The 15713-nt window shown below is 36.7% G+C and overlaps 2 protein-coding genes and 1 long non-coding RNA gene across 3 annotated transcripts; 1 reads left to right on the top strand and 2 right to left on the bottom strand.

Annotated features, from left to right (window-relative positions):
• Nucleotides 1-597: 597 nt before the first annotated feature.
• LOC119996394 (vicilin-like seed storage protein At2g18540) lies at nucleotides 598-3746 on the top strand. Its single transcript, XM_038843002.1, has 2 exons — nucleotides 598-1094; nucleotides 3401-3746. The coding sequence occupies exons 1-2, from the start codon at nucleotides 714-716 to the stop codon at nucleotides 3569-3571; spliced, it is 552 nt and encodes a 183-aa protein (XP_038698930.1). The 5' UTR covers nucleotides 598-713; the 3' UTR covers nucleotides 3572-3746.
• Nucleotides 3747-4802: 1056 nt separating this feature from the next.
• On the bottom strand, nucleotides 4803-6514 carry LOC119997701. The gene is made up of 3 exons (XR_005468067.1): nucleotides 6286-6514; nucleotides 5167-5927; nucleotides 4803-5075 (listed from the first exon to the last, which is right to left on the bottom strand). It is a non-coding gene; the product is annotated as an uncharacterized LOC119997701 (long non-coding RNA).
• A 4053-nt stretch (nucleotides 6515-10567) lies between these two features.
• On the bottom strand, nucleotides 10568-13467 carry LOC119996335 (receptor-like protein 9DC3). Its single transcript, XM_038842924.1, has 2 exons — nucleotides 10755-13467; nucleotides 10568-10620 (listed from the first exon to the last, which is right to left on the bottom strand). The coding sequence occupies exon 1, from the start codon at nucleotides 13426-13428 to the stop codon at nucleotides 10774-10776; it is 2655 nt and encodes an 884-aa protein (XP_038698852.1). The 5' UTR covers nucleotides 13429-13467; the 3' UTR covers nucleotides 10568-10620; nucleotides 10755-10773.
• Nucleotides 13468-15713: the final 2246 nt, after the last annotated feature.

Below are 15713 nucleotides of genomic sequence, written 5' to 3'. Positions count from 1 at the left end.
AACCAAACAAGTTTCAATTTTATGTTTTCATTTTATGTTTTATGTTTTTATTTTTTATTTTTGTTTTCAAAATTTTTGGAAGTGATACCAAACACAACCTAAAATTTCTCACATGTTTTGGATTATCATTTTCTCTCACATTCAGTCAGCATCCTAATCACAATAGTACATAGATTTGGATTCTTTTGAGTCACCAAAAATTGGGTCAACTATCACTACTGCAAAAAGAAAAGAAAAGCACATCAATCAGTGTCATCATGCTTTGATGAATACCCACACCGGCCCATAAGGCCCAAGGTAGAACTACAACCCAGAAAACCGGCTTACCAGGTGAGGGTGCCTTGGATCCTTATAAACTAGAGTTGGTAGCCCTATTTTTTCGATGTGGGATACTCATCATGCTCTCATCACTTGGTTTTGTGTTAATTACAATGTAATTAACAAAAGTACACATTTTTCATACTGAAATCCCAGGCCTGGCATGATTCTGGCCCAAGACATGCTATCTAGCCCAATAAACAAACAATAGCCCAAGGCCCAACAAATACGCAAGCCCATGGTCGCACCTAAAACCCACCCAACACATACCCTTCAATCTTCATCTCCTCCCTCCGCAACCCAACTCCCTTCGATCACATCCAGCCACATTGATTGTGGAGCCAAACTATCCGAAGGACGCTAAAGAGGCGATTTTGAATCAGAAAAGGCTGCACATGGCCTCTTCTCGCTCCCTCCTGCGCACCGTCCGTTCCTTCTGCACCACCGCCTCCACACACCACAAAAACCATCAAAACACGCACAACTTCCTTAAACCCAGTACGTTCATTGGCAGCTGGAATACGTTGAAGGACCCTAAAGAGGCGGAGAAGCAGCTGGCCCAGCTGAGGAGAGACTACGCCAAGAAGGTCAAGGAAGTTCGCAAGGAATATATACGCGAGGTGGAGCTCATGCGCCTAGAGAAGCAGCGCAAAGACGAGGCCAGGAGAGACGCCCTCAAGGCTGCCAATGAAGAGCGGAAGAAGCTGAAAGCCGAGGCAGCGAAAGCCCGTGCCCAGGAACGGAAGGTTGCTGAGGAGGAGTTTCGACAAGCCCTTGTATGTGAATCCGACTTTTAACTGCATTTGATTGTTGTTTGCATATGTTCCTGCGTTATTTTTGGTTGATGGGTTTTTCTGGGGATTGCGCAAAACTGACAATGAGATTTACTTTCGGGTTTTCATAGTGAGGGAAATCTGATAGAAAGTTAGGAACCCAGGGATTAAAATTTAAATATTGGGTTTACTTTACTGGTTATTTCTATGGCTTTACGTAGGAAGGATTGAAGTTGAGGGTTCAAAATTTCATTTCTTCTACTTGGGTGGGGGGTTGTGGTAGTTTTGTAATAGAGAGCAATGTTTGGTAGCTGATGAACGGCTGAGTGCTGACAGAAGAACAAAATTGGAATTTGGGGTATATATTTAACACTAACAGGTTGAGGTTATTCACGGTTGATCATGCCTCAGTGTCCTTCTGTTTTTTTTTTTTTTTAAATGGAAAATTTTATTAAAACGTCAAGGAGGTGCAGCCCAGAAAGATTATAAAGGAGCAATGTTCAAAAGCTCAAAAACATTTCCAGAAAAAGGAGAACTCCAAAATTTAAGGCAATCAAACCAACTATCAAAAAAAGTGTCTGTGTTGGATTCCTTGTTGTTGAAAGTTCTGTTATTCCTTTCCATCCAAATCATCCACCTCACAGACATTGAATCAATTGGATAAATCTTCTTTGGCGCTTGTCCCTCCCTATATACCTCCAGGCAATTAACTCCTTGTCCGTAGAAGATTTTGAGACCCGGCAGAATCCCAACATCATAAAAACATCTGCCCAAGCCTGTGAAGACAGCGGACAGTGCAGGAGAATGTGAGGAATTGATTCCAGGCCTGCCTTACATAAATAGCATCTGTTCACCATGGGATAGCCTCTCCTTTATAGGTTGTCTATCGTCAATATTCTACCCCACACAACTTCCCAGCAAAAGAAAGCCACTTTAGGAGGAGCCTTAGACTTCCATATCCATTGCCAAGGAAAGTGAGAGTTACCAAGGGGTGCATCTTGTCCTTAAGAAGAAGCGCCTTAGTAAAAGTGAGCAAATATTTGATCCCAAGGCCTCCAACTTCTTTTGGGAGTTTGATACAACTTCAATTAGCCAGGCGCAGCTTCTTATTCTCCACAGAATCACCCCAAAGAAATCATTTTACTGGATAATGGGAATATGTGGGATAAGAACCATGTTTGAAATGTGACAAAAGCTTGTGTTGCTTGAAGTCCACCTGGGCTGAGGTTGATTGTATGATGTACGTGTTCGGTTTGTTGGAAAAATGTAGCAAAAGAAAGGCACTGGGTTCCCGAATCTAAATTTTCCCGTAAGTTAAAAGCTGAGGAATCACTGAAGTTCACATGACGATGCCCATTTTTGGAATTTTTTTTTAATCTTTTCAAAAGGATTTTATTCAGAAAACAGTCCTTTTCTTTTTATGCTAAAGAATTTTATCATGGAGTAGCAATGGGAGCGGAGACATGGTTGTTGCTCACAACCTAGTTTATGCCTATGAAATTACAACCTGTTTCCCAAACTTTTCATGGTCTAAAGGCAATGTGGCGGCAAGTGATTTCCTAAACACTTCCTATGACTTGTTCTTTTCTTCATTTTTTTGGGCCAATTTTGGCTTGTGCATATGGGGATTGTTTTGATGAAGAGTAGGCTGCTACTATCCAATATGGAAAAGGAGTAGTAGACATATTGATCCTAATCAAAGATTGTGTGTGTCTGTTATGTTAGCTGTTGCAAACAGCTACTTTGGATAAAAAGATGTTGAATAACCATGGCATATTTTAAAATTCCTTCATTTTTCTTACATGACAGTTCTATTACTAGTAGTTTATATAAAAATCTAGTACAACATTCTAAGACTAAGTGCATAGACATTAAACGTGTCCTTATTAAAGAGGGAAGAGAGGAGTTGAAAACAACTAATGGACTTTATCGGAGTAATTCATATTACTTCTGTTTGATGGCACCATGAGGAGTTGTAGCTCCTCATGAAATTATTTGCTCATGCATATTTTGGAGGTTTTTTCCTGTAATCAAGGAAATGCTGTACAGAGAAAAATTTCCACTAGTTTCTTGGTTTCTTAATTGAGGTCGTGGGTGTCTCTTTTATGTTAGCTTGTTGAAAACAACTGATGGACTTTATTGGAGTAATTCATATTACTTGTGTTTGACTTTGATGGCACGGTGAGGAGTTGTAGCTCATGAAATTCTTTACTCATGCATATTTTGGAGGTTTTTTCTGTAATCAAAGAAATTCTGTGAAGAGAAAATATTCCTTGAGTTTCTTAGCTTCTTAATTTTGATCCATGCAGTTGAAAGAAAGAGCACAGAAACTTGAGAATTGGAAGATGAAGGAAACAAAGAGGGAAGAGAAGAAGAAAGAGAATAATGAGCTTTTGCGCAGAAAAAGTTCATTGTGGATTGATGAACGTGAGATGGAAAAGAAAATACTGGAAGCCATTGTTGACACCACGTCCCTTTGAGCCATTTTTGTTCCCAACCTTTCCATTTGCATCAATCCTCACTTTCAACACAAGTGAGTTGAAAAAAATGTAATGTTAGAATAATTAGGACATACTTTTATTTTGTAGTAGTGTAGACGTGATTCGGGCTTTAATGACATCTTTGTGGAGTAAATTATCTTGATAAGATTCAATTCTTCCTTGTGTGGATTTTTTTTTTCACAAGTAATGTTACTGAAATATTATTATTAGTGTTAAAAGGACTTGAATCTTGCTTTGGTCGAAGTCCCAAAAAAGCTATGTAAGAAGCTCGCTGCTAGCTTATAAGCTGCGGGCAACCGCCAGCTTATGATAAGGAGTTTCGAATTGAAGCTTATCTGAAACCGCTGACTTATGATAACTCTTTTTTTTTTTTTTTAAATTTAGTTAAGTTATATTTAATATTATATTTTTTAAAAATAATTATAATTTTATTTGTATAAAATATCTTAAAATTTATACATAAATATTTATAATGAAATAAAAGCAATAATAATTAAAAAATTACAAATAAAAATAATTCTCTCAGTTTATAAGCGTCAGTTATAAGTTCTATCAAACACCTGTTAAATTTATTTCCACACAAGCTAGCATTGAAAATGAAATTATCTCGTCTTTCCAAAGTAGCTATTTCAATCTCGTAATTTTGCAAATTGCATGGTTTCAGTTGCAAAAGTAGTAGAAGATTCACTTCTTGTTTAAGTAATTTCACGCTTCAAATTACATAATTCTCGATGAATTTGGTGCCTAGATCCGAGCGAGGATTACGACATATAATTGGTCAATTCTAGTTGTTTGTCAATAATATATATGTTAAACTATCAAATTTCAATGTTTTTAGAATAAGCAATGAATTTTCTCATGCTATACATGCAATGGATTAAAAATTTATAATGTCATCAAATGATGTCAGCATATATAGGAAAAGAAATTAGACCAAAGAATGAGGGTATTTTTGTCCCCAAAAAATAACAAATCATCCAACTTTCCATATCACATAGTGATGTGTCTATGTCACATAGACTATGATGTATTTGAGATATATTTTGCTAGGATATATAGTGCTCCCATTTCATCAATAGGACCTTTGTTATCCCTTCACATTTAAGTCAAATTAAATCATCTTGTGTGAAATTCAGCTTCTTTGGTCATCATGATTGTCTTTGGACATTATTGTTGCAAAATAAAAAAAAAAAAAACATTGGATTTAAAATAAAAGGTTGATAATATTGATTCGAGATATTACAAAATACAAAGCCCCCGTATAAGGGAATAAAGCAAAAAATCAAAAATAAAAACTAAGGAAATATAAAACTAAAGAAAACATAATCAGAATTTAAGTCAACATAAACTGAGAAACCTAAACAGGTTTATTCGTTTTTTATTGTGTTTGATGCTTTTCGTTTTAGTCCATCTTTTCCCCTTAAGCTCTCTAGCTTTTTTTGCTATGCGTTCTCCAAGAACTTTTCCACATGTAGGACAACACCTGCATAAATATATATATATCAATAAAAAAATATATATTAAATATTGATCGAAGGACGCAAAATTCGTTTCAAGGGAATGGGTTTACTTACATGAATTTACCACTACATGTAGTTCTGCAGTATGTACTACAGTGATTGCACCACAAAATTGTAGCAGAAGTTGATGCCATTGTTCACTGTCAAAGTATTTTACTTACAAAAACTTTCTAGGAAAACTTCTTGGAATTTTCCGCCAAAATTCTGTTCAGTTTTCTTTCTCTTTGTTGGAGTTGATCATCAAACGCTTCTTTATATAGAGAAACTAATCCGATTTCTGTTTGGAGAATTCGACAACTTTTAACGTAAATTAGGAGGAAAAATAATTAATTCGGTTTGCACAATTGATTTCCTATAATGGGCCTTGGTATTATACGGTGCGTGTCGGAAAGATCCAGACGATGTCGTTTCTATCTTCGACCAATACTTGCAATCTCACTCCTCTCTTCTTCTTCATTCTCCACCCTCTCCTGGTCCAATATCGACGCCCACTTCTTCTCTATCCAGGCCCCCATCACCCGCCATTTCGAAGCCCTCCGGTCTGAATCTTTAGCCTCTTAGGAAGATCAAGCAAGGCCTTTGACGAACCATTGTCGTCGCCCATCACGTCGTTAATTGAACTTTGATCACTGAAAGATGATGCTTCTTCCAACTCACTCCCTCAATTTCAAAATGTTTCAACTCAGTCACCCAAAGTTCAAATATGTTACAATTTCATCACTCGGGCAAGACTTCACCAAATCAGGTCAGTCAAACTGATTACATGGGGAGTTGACCAGAGATGTCCAAAGCTGACGTGGATTTGCAATTGCCACCTGTAAAAAAAATATACAGAAAACAGACCTGTAGTACGTTCAAGAACATAGCAAAATTAAAGTTAATAATTATACCAAATCATATTTGTTCCAACACCAAAACAAAACATGTTTTACATTTGGATTTTTGCAGCAGTTCCTAAACTATAACAGATGGTCCAAAATTACATCCAAACTAAGAACCAAAACCTACCAGATGCAACAACTCCCTTCTAACCTAAACCAAGAACCAAAACAATCATAGAAGCATATATAGCAAAAAACAGAGCAGAATAGAAATTAGATGAAGATTGGGCCAAATTAGCAATAAGCAGTTAAGAATTGAAACACCCAGAACTAGAGATGAATCGATTCTTACAAGAGATGAATTGAAGTTGCACAATCATTGAGGAGTGAGATGCTTCGCGGTTGAGAGGTCTTAGAGAGAGCTGGTATGGGTGCGAGGTCGTGCAAGAGAGCTGAAACAGAGATTTGAACCAGAGATGGCACGAGTCTAGTAAGGTCGTCCAAGAGAGCTGGTAATCGATTTTTGGAGAAGAGAGTTTAGGGATTTGAAGAAAAGAGTTTTAGGTTTTGTTTCGCGAAGTGGTCATCTATTTTTGGAGCTTTTTTTGTTTCCACTAAAGCCACGTAAGCAACAATAGCCTGGTCAGCAAATTCTGTTATGCCATGTTGTTGTATTTGACGGTAATCTAATGGTCAACTAAAGTTTGACTGATCGGATTTGGTGAAATCTTGCCCAAGTGATGAAGTTGTAACATATTTAAACTTTGGGTGACTGAGTTGAAACATTCTGAAATTGAGGGACTGAGTTAGAATAAGCACCATCTTTCAGTGACTAAAAGTTCAATTAACTCTAAATTGAGGTCACTGTGTGAGAGAATATATGGGAAGGAACTAAGGAGTTATATTAAGGAGCGTTGGAACGAAGGGGACGTCATTCGTGCCGAATTATCAAAAGCTTTTTGTTGTCACCGAAAGCATTCATGTTGAGGAAAAGCTGTCAGGTACTCTACCAATAAGTGGCACACTCCACCAAAAGGTGTCTCACGCTGTAGATCCTAAAATCTATAATCAATTTGTTATCGTCGATCGAGGCCTATGACAACTTGCAAGATCAAAGAACGTTGACCGTCAAACTTGGACACCGATATGGTGTCGACCGAACAAGCTTCGACGGCCAAGTCAGTCAACGGTGGGAGATATTTAAGTGAGAGAAGTGAAAGACTTTAAGATAGAGAGAGAGATACCAGAGAGAGTAAATGAGGAGGGGTCTTCTTCTATTTATAGTATTCCAAGTCACGTGACCAACAAGTGTAGACCGTACAGACAAGCTTCTTCGTTGGGCCTTAATTGGGTCTGTGGCCCAATCCGAGGCTTATTTGACATATAAAGCCTTGGGCCTGGTCTTGTACCTAATCTAATCGTGGGCCTTGACCTTTAGCTTGGACTTGCGCCCAATGTACCTTCAGATGGATATTTGGGCCGATCCAACCATGGGCCTCACCTGGCCTTTCGACTTATGTTCAAGTATTTTGGGTCAATGGTTTTTGGCCCATACACACGCCAGGGTTCTTCTCCAACTATCAAGAACTCATGAAACCAAATAAATCCGAAACTTGAAAGAAATTGTCTTTGTATTTGTGCACTAACTTTAAGTGGTCTTGAAAGTCTTGAACGGCAAATATATATAACTTTTCAAGAACCCTAATTGCCTTAGACTTCAAATCTTTTGAGATCCAAGGTTCCTAAATTGACTTCAACAACTCAAGTATTCGTTTAATTAAAACCTAGACAGAGTGTTTATGATAAAACACAACTCTATTCTAACATTTAATAAAAGTCGCAATTGCCCCATAAATATTCTAATCCATGTCTGCTGAGTTAGAATACTTGGCCCGTGCTTATCCTGACCCGAAGCATAGAAGTCATAGCCTACCTGAAGTTACTTTGAAACAGTCTAGTAGGATAGGCTATCTTAGGATACACTGCTGCATAAAGATAAACGTAAAAATACAACCACGGCATATATAATAAGCAATTAACACATAATTCCTGAACACTCAAACTGTCATTACTAGTAGGGGTGAAGAATAATTGATTCATTTCTACTACTAGTTTGTTCGTTAGAAAGCGTGCATATTACGACAAAGATCACCTATGTGTAAGAACCAAAAGTGACAAACAATGTTACAGAGTTAACTTTAAATCATACTAAATAATATCCAATAAACTTACCATTGGCATATGAGACGAATGATATAAATATAAGAACACTTGATGCCTTATTTGTTTATTTATTTTGGCCATGATTGGGCTCGGGCAGGGCCTAGAGCTTGGGCCCAGGCCAGCCCGAATTCGGTCCAAGTAGTCGGACTTTGGGCAGGATCCAATCCAAGAAATAGAACCCAGGCCCGTCCGAGTCATAGAGAAGCCGAAGACAACAACATGGTTGTACTTTATCACAAATCACAATTGTTGTTGGGGAATATTCCAAGACAACCACATGGCATAAGCCTATTGGTCACTCCAATAGGTTGACCTGATCATTAACATTGGGCCCACGATTTCGGGATTTAATCTCTCACTAAATCAGGTAATCCCTAGAATCACCCCAAAGGAGTTGTACAAACATTAAACCCCTTCACTATATAAAGAAGGGCATCATCTCTATTTTGTGATTACCTTGAAGACTGACTTTAGCGTTGGAGTGCCCTCGGTCGTCCAATAGCTGTCGAGTTGGTTGATCACCTTTGTTTTCATGGTAAGGGCAGCCGGATCTTGAAGGAGTTTTAGGCCAACCACCCTCTCACAATTCAAGGAGAAATTCGGCTAGCATGGTGTTCATTTTTTTGTTCACTACAACATCTATGTCATTTAATCAACTGTGTCCTTATAATTATTATTTTTTGACTATCCATATTGGAACAAGTCTTCCTAATTGTGGACCTATTGATAATTGCCCCTAATTTAAATGGCTTAGGCCCGTTCGAGTATGACTTGACTCAATTTGCACCAAGAGATGTTAATACTCCAGGGATAGTAGGCAGTCAATATAGCGATCCATTTATGTCGTTCAATATGAACTCAATTAGTTGGTTCACAATATGTGAGGAAAAATATGCATGAACAAGAGTGAACAACAAAAGTCTGCAATACACATTACATCATGTTTTCACAATGAACACCAACAATTGTGCAACTATTTGGGGTATTGAAGGCTGATTCTATTAGGGGTGGCAAAAAAAAGGGTTTCGGGTCGGACAATATCACGTGTCTATGAAATATTTACATATTCAGATCCTAATCCAGATACATTTTGGACGTACTTAATTAACGAAACCTGAATTAATTTAAGTCCGAACAAGTAAATCGGATAATAATCTAATCCGGGTTAGGGTTTAAACAAGTAAACCAGACAATATATGTGTGTGTGGACCTGCACCCAATTTGAAGCCAGATACAAGTTTTGTATTTGAATCCAAATTTCAAACATATAATTTATGTCGAAACTTAGTTTAATGCGGGTTGGACAAATTTAATCCTTTGAACCGGATAGAGTTTTGTCACGCCTAATTCTATAGTATGATGGTGAGTAATTGAGCAGGGCCTACTATTGACTTTGCTTATTTTTTGTCTGCTATGATGATCACAAACTTAAAAGTGAGTCAGAGTTGTAGCACGTTATAAGGGTCTCAGTACAAGGACCGGCAAATTCGTATTCCATCAGTGATTACTTTGGATCATTAAGAACTTTGCAAAATTCTAAAAATCATTGACTAATTTTTTTCAATCAAACGGAAGATTCTAGTATTATCAAAAACGAACCTTGTTTTGTGAAATTGCAAATCTTAAAGCTCTACCATCGAACTATTAACAGCAACTTCAATTTCCAGAAAATACAGAAAGTCATAGAAATTTGAGCATGTGAGAAGTAAAATTGTTTGAATGTAAAAGAAAGTAAAGCAATACTAACCCCATAAAACCCACAATAGATAGAATAAAGATCTCACAAAGCTAAGGGTGCGTTTGGTTTGCATGTTTACCATATGTGTTCTGTTTTCAAAACATTCCAAAAACACATTTGGTTGCACATTTTAAAAAACATAGAAAACAGAAAATAGGTAATTGTCCTAGGTTTTCTGGTTGTCGACATTGAAGGTTGTAATTGACTCATCTAACAGGTACTTGGTTCTTTTCTCCCCTTCAACTGGCCTAATCTGAAGAAAAAAATGGAGATTTTAGCTGGGTGTTTCATACATGGATCACGATCCATTGAGAGTTTGATTTTGTTTAATCTATAAATTCCGATGTGATATTACCACTCCACCTGTGGTGAAATTTGTTTTAAACCCCCGACTACGACAAAAAATTGACTGTGGAATAATATTCGCTGTTTTAATGTTATTCTGCTCTCTCTAAACGTTGTTGATTTTGATTTGAATGTTGTGGAAGCAAGTTCATTTTCAAAAAGTAAACAAACTGAAATTCACCTATACTGAAACTATTACACCATAGCTATTACAAGAAGAAATGAAAGATGAACTTGAAGGACAAGTATCATTTCATTTTATTTCATACAGAAGAGGATTTCTCGTTTTTACAGAACAAAGCTAAAGCAATTTTGAAACAGTTTCTTCTTGCTGAAAATGACTTCTTCTTTATTCAAATTTGGTAAGCTACTTTAGTTTTCCTACAAAATACAAAACAAAAGGAGAGAATTTATTGAAAACTCTAGAAATTATAGAATATACATGAAGACATGCTAATGATCTAACCATACAAGGAGCAACATAGTTTAATATAAATATAAGAAGAAATACTCACTGATCATATCTTCCACATTCTAGCCTTTTCTTCTTCTTTGTCTTTGATTTGGCCTTTTCAGTTGCTTAAGCCATCTTCCTTCAATGAGCCTCACTAACCATTGTGGTTTTCCTGTTACAAGCACGATATATCCTAGAGACAATCCCATAACTAGTCCAGAACTGTAACCCATCATTATGATATTCCAATCAAACCCACTTCCAGAATCATCCTCTTCGCCAAGCAATGGTTGTGATTGTGGTGGAGCACCATTATTACTACCACAACTTTTTGATAATGGAAAACCACACAACCCTGAATTTCCTTCGTAGGAACTATTGTCAAATGTGTCGAGCTGCGGGCTTCGGGGTATGGGTCCAACGAACTTGTTATGGGAGAGGTTTATCTGTGAAAGAAATGTTAGATCTGTCAATTGTCCTGGAATCTTCCCCGTAAGCATGTTTAAAGAGAGGTCCAACCATTCAAGATTTCTCAAATTTCCCAAAGACGACAGGATGCCACCTCCAATGCTGTTATGTGAAAAGTTGAGGCCTTTGAGAAAAATAAGCTTTCCAATGATGTCCGGAATCTCTCCTCGAAACTTGTTATTCGAGCAATCAATGATCTTGAATGTTACTATTATTCTAACTAATTGATACTCCTGCCCTTTCATGATCACAGACACAACAAAATCTTGATATGGATACATGTTTACCCTTAGATATTCTCCATCACCTGAATCTTCTTCAGTTCTCATCATAGCCTTTAGATTCTCAAAATATCTATTTGGCAACGGGCCAGAAAACTTATTGTTTGAGATGTCAAATATTTGTAACATGGAGAAACAAAGATAGTGCTTCCAATCTCGTATAGAACCATGAAAACTATTGGACTTCAGGATAAGAACTTGCAGTCCTATGCGACTTTCCAACCAATGAGGGAACGTATCATTTATTCGGTTGTTGCCAAGGTCTAGAAGTTCCAGCAGTTGGCAATTCACTAATGATCTTGGCAGAGACCCTTCCAGTTGATTGTCGTTGAGGTGGAGAGAAATTAATTCACATCCCTCATTGAAAATATCCGGAATTTCGCCACTGAATTTATTCTTTCGTAGATTGAGAACTTGAAGACGTTGGCTCATTTTTCTGAAGCATGGTGGAATAGTTCCGGAAAATCCATTGTTTGAAAGGTCAAGAAATCTCAAATTAGTATTGCAAATCACAGAAGGTATCTGCCCTGTCAAATTATTGTTTGAAATCAGGTACGTCTGAACTTTGACTGGACTTGGCAGCAATCCAGTCAAATTATTGTTTGAAAGGTCAAGGAATTGAAGATTTTGGAGTTTTGAGAACATGGATGCATCCAAGGTGTCGCTAAAGCTATTCGATGACAGATCAAGCCATGTGAGGTTAACAAGATTAAAGATTGAGCGTGTAACAGAACCATTCAGCTTGTTACGACCCAAACCAAGTCCCTCAAGAGATTGGGATTGAAATTCATTGATAGGACCAGTGAATTGATTGTCTGTGAGACGCAAAGAATGCAATGAAGAAGGTAAGTTGTATAAAACTGATTGTATGGTTCCATTGAGCGAATTCGAATATAAGTCTAGCTTAACTAATTTTGATAGATTCGAAAAATTAGGAATAGGACCAACCAACTTACTGTTTGGAATCGACAACACTTCCAACTTTGAGAGAGTTGTGAGGGAAGATGGGATACTACCATTGAAATTGTTGCCATCACCATAAAAATGAGTTAGTTGCTGTAGGTTGCCCATCGACGTTGGAATTGATCCTGTGAAATTACATGCTACAATAGTCAATTGCTTCAAGGAATTCAAATTACCAATTGATTCAGGCAGCTCCCCTGTGAAAGGCACGAAATTAAAATGCAGTTCTTGGAGAGGACTACTCCAGTTGGACCTTGGCAAATGAATGTTGAGGAGTTCATTGTGTGATAAATCGAGTATGCGCAGGTGCGGCAAGTAAAGAATGTTGCTTGGGAACTTCCCTTGCAATCTACATCCATTGAGTGTTAGATCTGTCAAAGAAGATGAGAGATTCATCAAAGAATTTGTATCGATGGATGACAAGTCCACACCCTCGAAGAGAAGTTGTTTCAGAAGTGAACAATTTTGCACAAGTCTTTGAAGGGGAAGATCATCAATCCTTAAAGCATTAGAAGAAATATCAAGAGAAGCGAGGTTGGAGAGGTGAGAGATTTCAGATGGGATTTCACCTAAAAAGGAAGAATGGGAAAGATTAAGATGTGTCAAACTCTTAAACTGACCAAACTCGGGAGATATCGTTGAATCTCTAAAATAATTATGAGCAAGATTGAGTTTCCGGAGGTGTAAAAGTCGAAAGAGGCTATTGTTGGAATACAAAGAGCCTCCAAGCCAACTACAACTGACGTCGAGCCCAATCACTTGACCAGTGACAGTATCACAAGTAACACCATTCCAAGAACAACAATCCCCGCCTTTCTCCCATGACTTAGTCTTTGGATAAGAACCTGGACAATCATCACTTTTTAGTGAAAAGCTATTTCTGAATTCAATCAAGGCAAGCCTGTCATAATGGGAGCACAACTGCAATGTCGTGTTGGCTGAAAAGGGGGGAATTGATGAAGAACAAAACTCAAGACTCAGAAACAAGAAGAGAAAGTAGAGGATTCGACTGTACTGCCCCATCAATATCACAATTTGGTAAGAGTAAAATGAAGTTTTAGAGATGAATGGTGCAATTTATCGGAACAAGTGGAGAAGACTATTTATAGTAAAAAGTATTGAATATGCATTACAGCTTACTTTCATAACTAGAGCACTAAACATCAATAATTGAGAAACTATTGTCAGGATAAAAAGATCAAGAAAAGTATAAGTCAATAAGTCAATGACCAAGTCCTTACTTCATCCAAAATATATTAATATAGTCGGATGACCTTACAAGTAGAAAAATTCACAATTTATGTGATAAAGTAGTTTATTGATGTTTAGAATGATTCAAAATAAATACAAATCTATTAATTTATTCATTCTAATCAGATATAATTTTTTTTTAATTTGCGTTATATGGCTCAACGTACGAGTTCTAAAAATATTATAGATTCAACACTTATAATATTGTTTATGAATATTTTCCAAGAGAAAGAGACTTTGACAAATCCTTTTCAAAAACTCTATATATCCCTAACAATTTCTCTCATAACCGGCCATAACAATATTACGTTATGTAATTACATTGAATTTTGTTATTACGTTGTCTAATTACATTGATTTTAGTAATTACGTTATCTAATTATATTAAATTTCATTATTACTTTGTCTAATTACATGTTATGGCTGAATTCGTTAGGGATACGTAGTGCTCCCGAATCCTTTTTAACAGGTCAAGAAGATGGAAATTTATCATGTAGAGCCAGTTGTTCACTACACCTTTTTTGATAGAGGAAACCAATTGTTCTTCCATGATGAGATAAACTACTTTACTTAAACAACCTCCCTAGCTCTTGCATCTGATTCCAAATCGTTGTTATGCATTGTTGTGTTTGATGAGATTGGTTTGGATGGACCGGTCGAGTTCTCAGTGTCAGGAAACAAGGAGTGTCCAAAGTCTTGGTCAATGAGTCTTTATTTTGGATCCTTAATTCGGATTTTCTAAGATTCTTATTGTCATTCACCAAGCCTTTATATAAGAAGAAACTTTAATTGTAATATGAGAAATTAGTATTTCACATTAACTGGATGTACTTTAAACAGTCGAAGGCCAAAATACTTTGTCATAGTTGATTCATGATCATGTTTTTAGTCATTTGAAAAGGTACGGGACTTTGTCACGCCATATTAATTAGATGTACTAAAAACATGTTTGCAAATGTGAGAAAATATTACTTGAATCCCAAACAAAAGATATTGATTCAGATATTTCAAAAGACGAACAAGTGCCTTAGTGATAGAGCTGTTCAACTCCTGAAAAAAAGACAATATTCCATAAGACTTGTATTGAAGATGCAGCCGTGTATCCAAAGTTAATTACTTCAAAGATGAGCCTCAAACAGAAAAAGTCTTGCCAAAGTTTTACCTAAATTTGGGGTTAAAGAGAATTCTTATCAAAGTCTTTTTAAGTTGTTTTTGTCGTCTCTTTATTGGCAAAGTGCACTATTTAACACTCTTTACCGTGTGTGATTGTAACCTCCTAAACAACATCAATCTAAAAATAACATTTATTGCAAACAAACTTTAGACCAAGCGGTGGATGCCTGAGTCTAAGTTGTGTGAATACCATTCATTTCAAAAGATAACCCTAAAGTCGTAAACTTATCTTATCCTTTCATGATCACTATCTGTCGCAACCGGGGTCACGACGCAGTCCGACGTTTGAAAGGATGAAAAATGTTTAGAGTCGCCACCAATTGATTTAAGGTGCAATTGGACACCGTAAAAAAACCTGCGAACCAGAGAAAAGGGTACAGGGATCGATTGAGTGTGGGGAAGGTGTTAGGCACCCCACAACTCCCGTTTGAAAACGGTTATCCGGATTAATCTAATGGCTATCTTATGGAAACTTGCTCTTTGCAAGATATAATTATTTTGAGAAAAAGGTTGGTATGAAAAATACTATCAACTCATGATAGCTTTGGAAAAAGGGTTTGAAATAACACTTATCAACTTATGATAGTGTTTGAAAAAAGGTTTGGAATATTACTATCAACTTATGATAGTTTTTATTTGGGAATACACTGCCAACTTTTGGTAGATTTAATTTTAAACATCAATTTATGGTATAAATGATAAAATGCCCTACCAACTTTTGGTAAGTTTGATTTTAAATACCAACTTATGGTATAAATGATTATATGTACTACCAACTTTTGGTAGGTTTAATTTTCAATACCAACTTATGGTATAAATGATCTTATGGAAACTTGCTCTTTACAAGGTGTAATTGTTAAAGTTTGAATTATTACTTTCAACAC

This window comes from Tripterygium wilfordii, chromosome 4, assembly GCF_013401445.1.
Source record: "Tripterygium wilfordii isolate XIE 37 chromosome 4, ASM1340144v1, whole genome shotgun sequence".
Taxonomy (NCBI): Eukaryota; Viridiplantae; Streptophyta; class Magnoliopsida; order Celastrales; family Celastraceae; genus Tripterygium; species Tripterygium wilfordii.
This window is presented reverse-complemented; position numbering and strand designations above follow the sequence as displayed.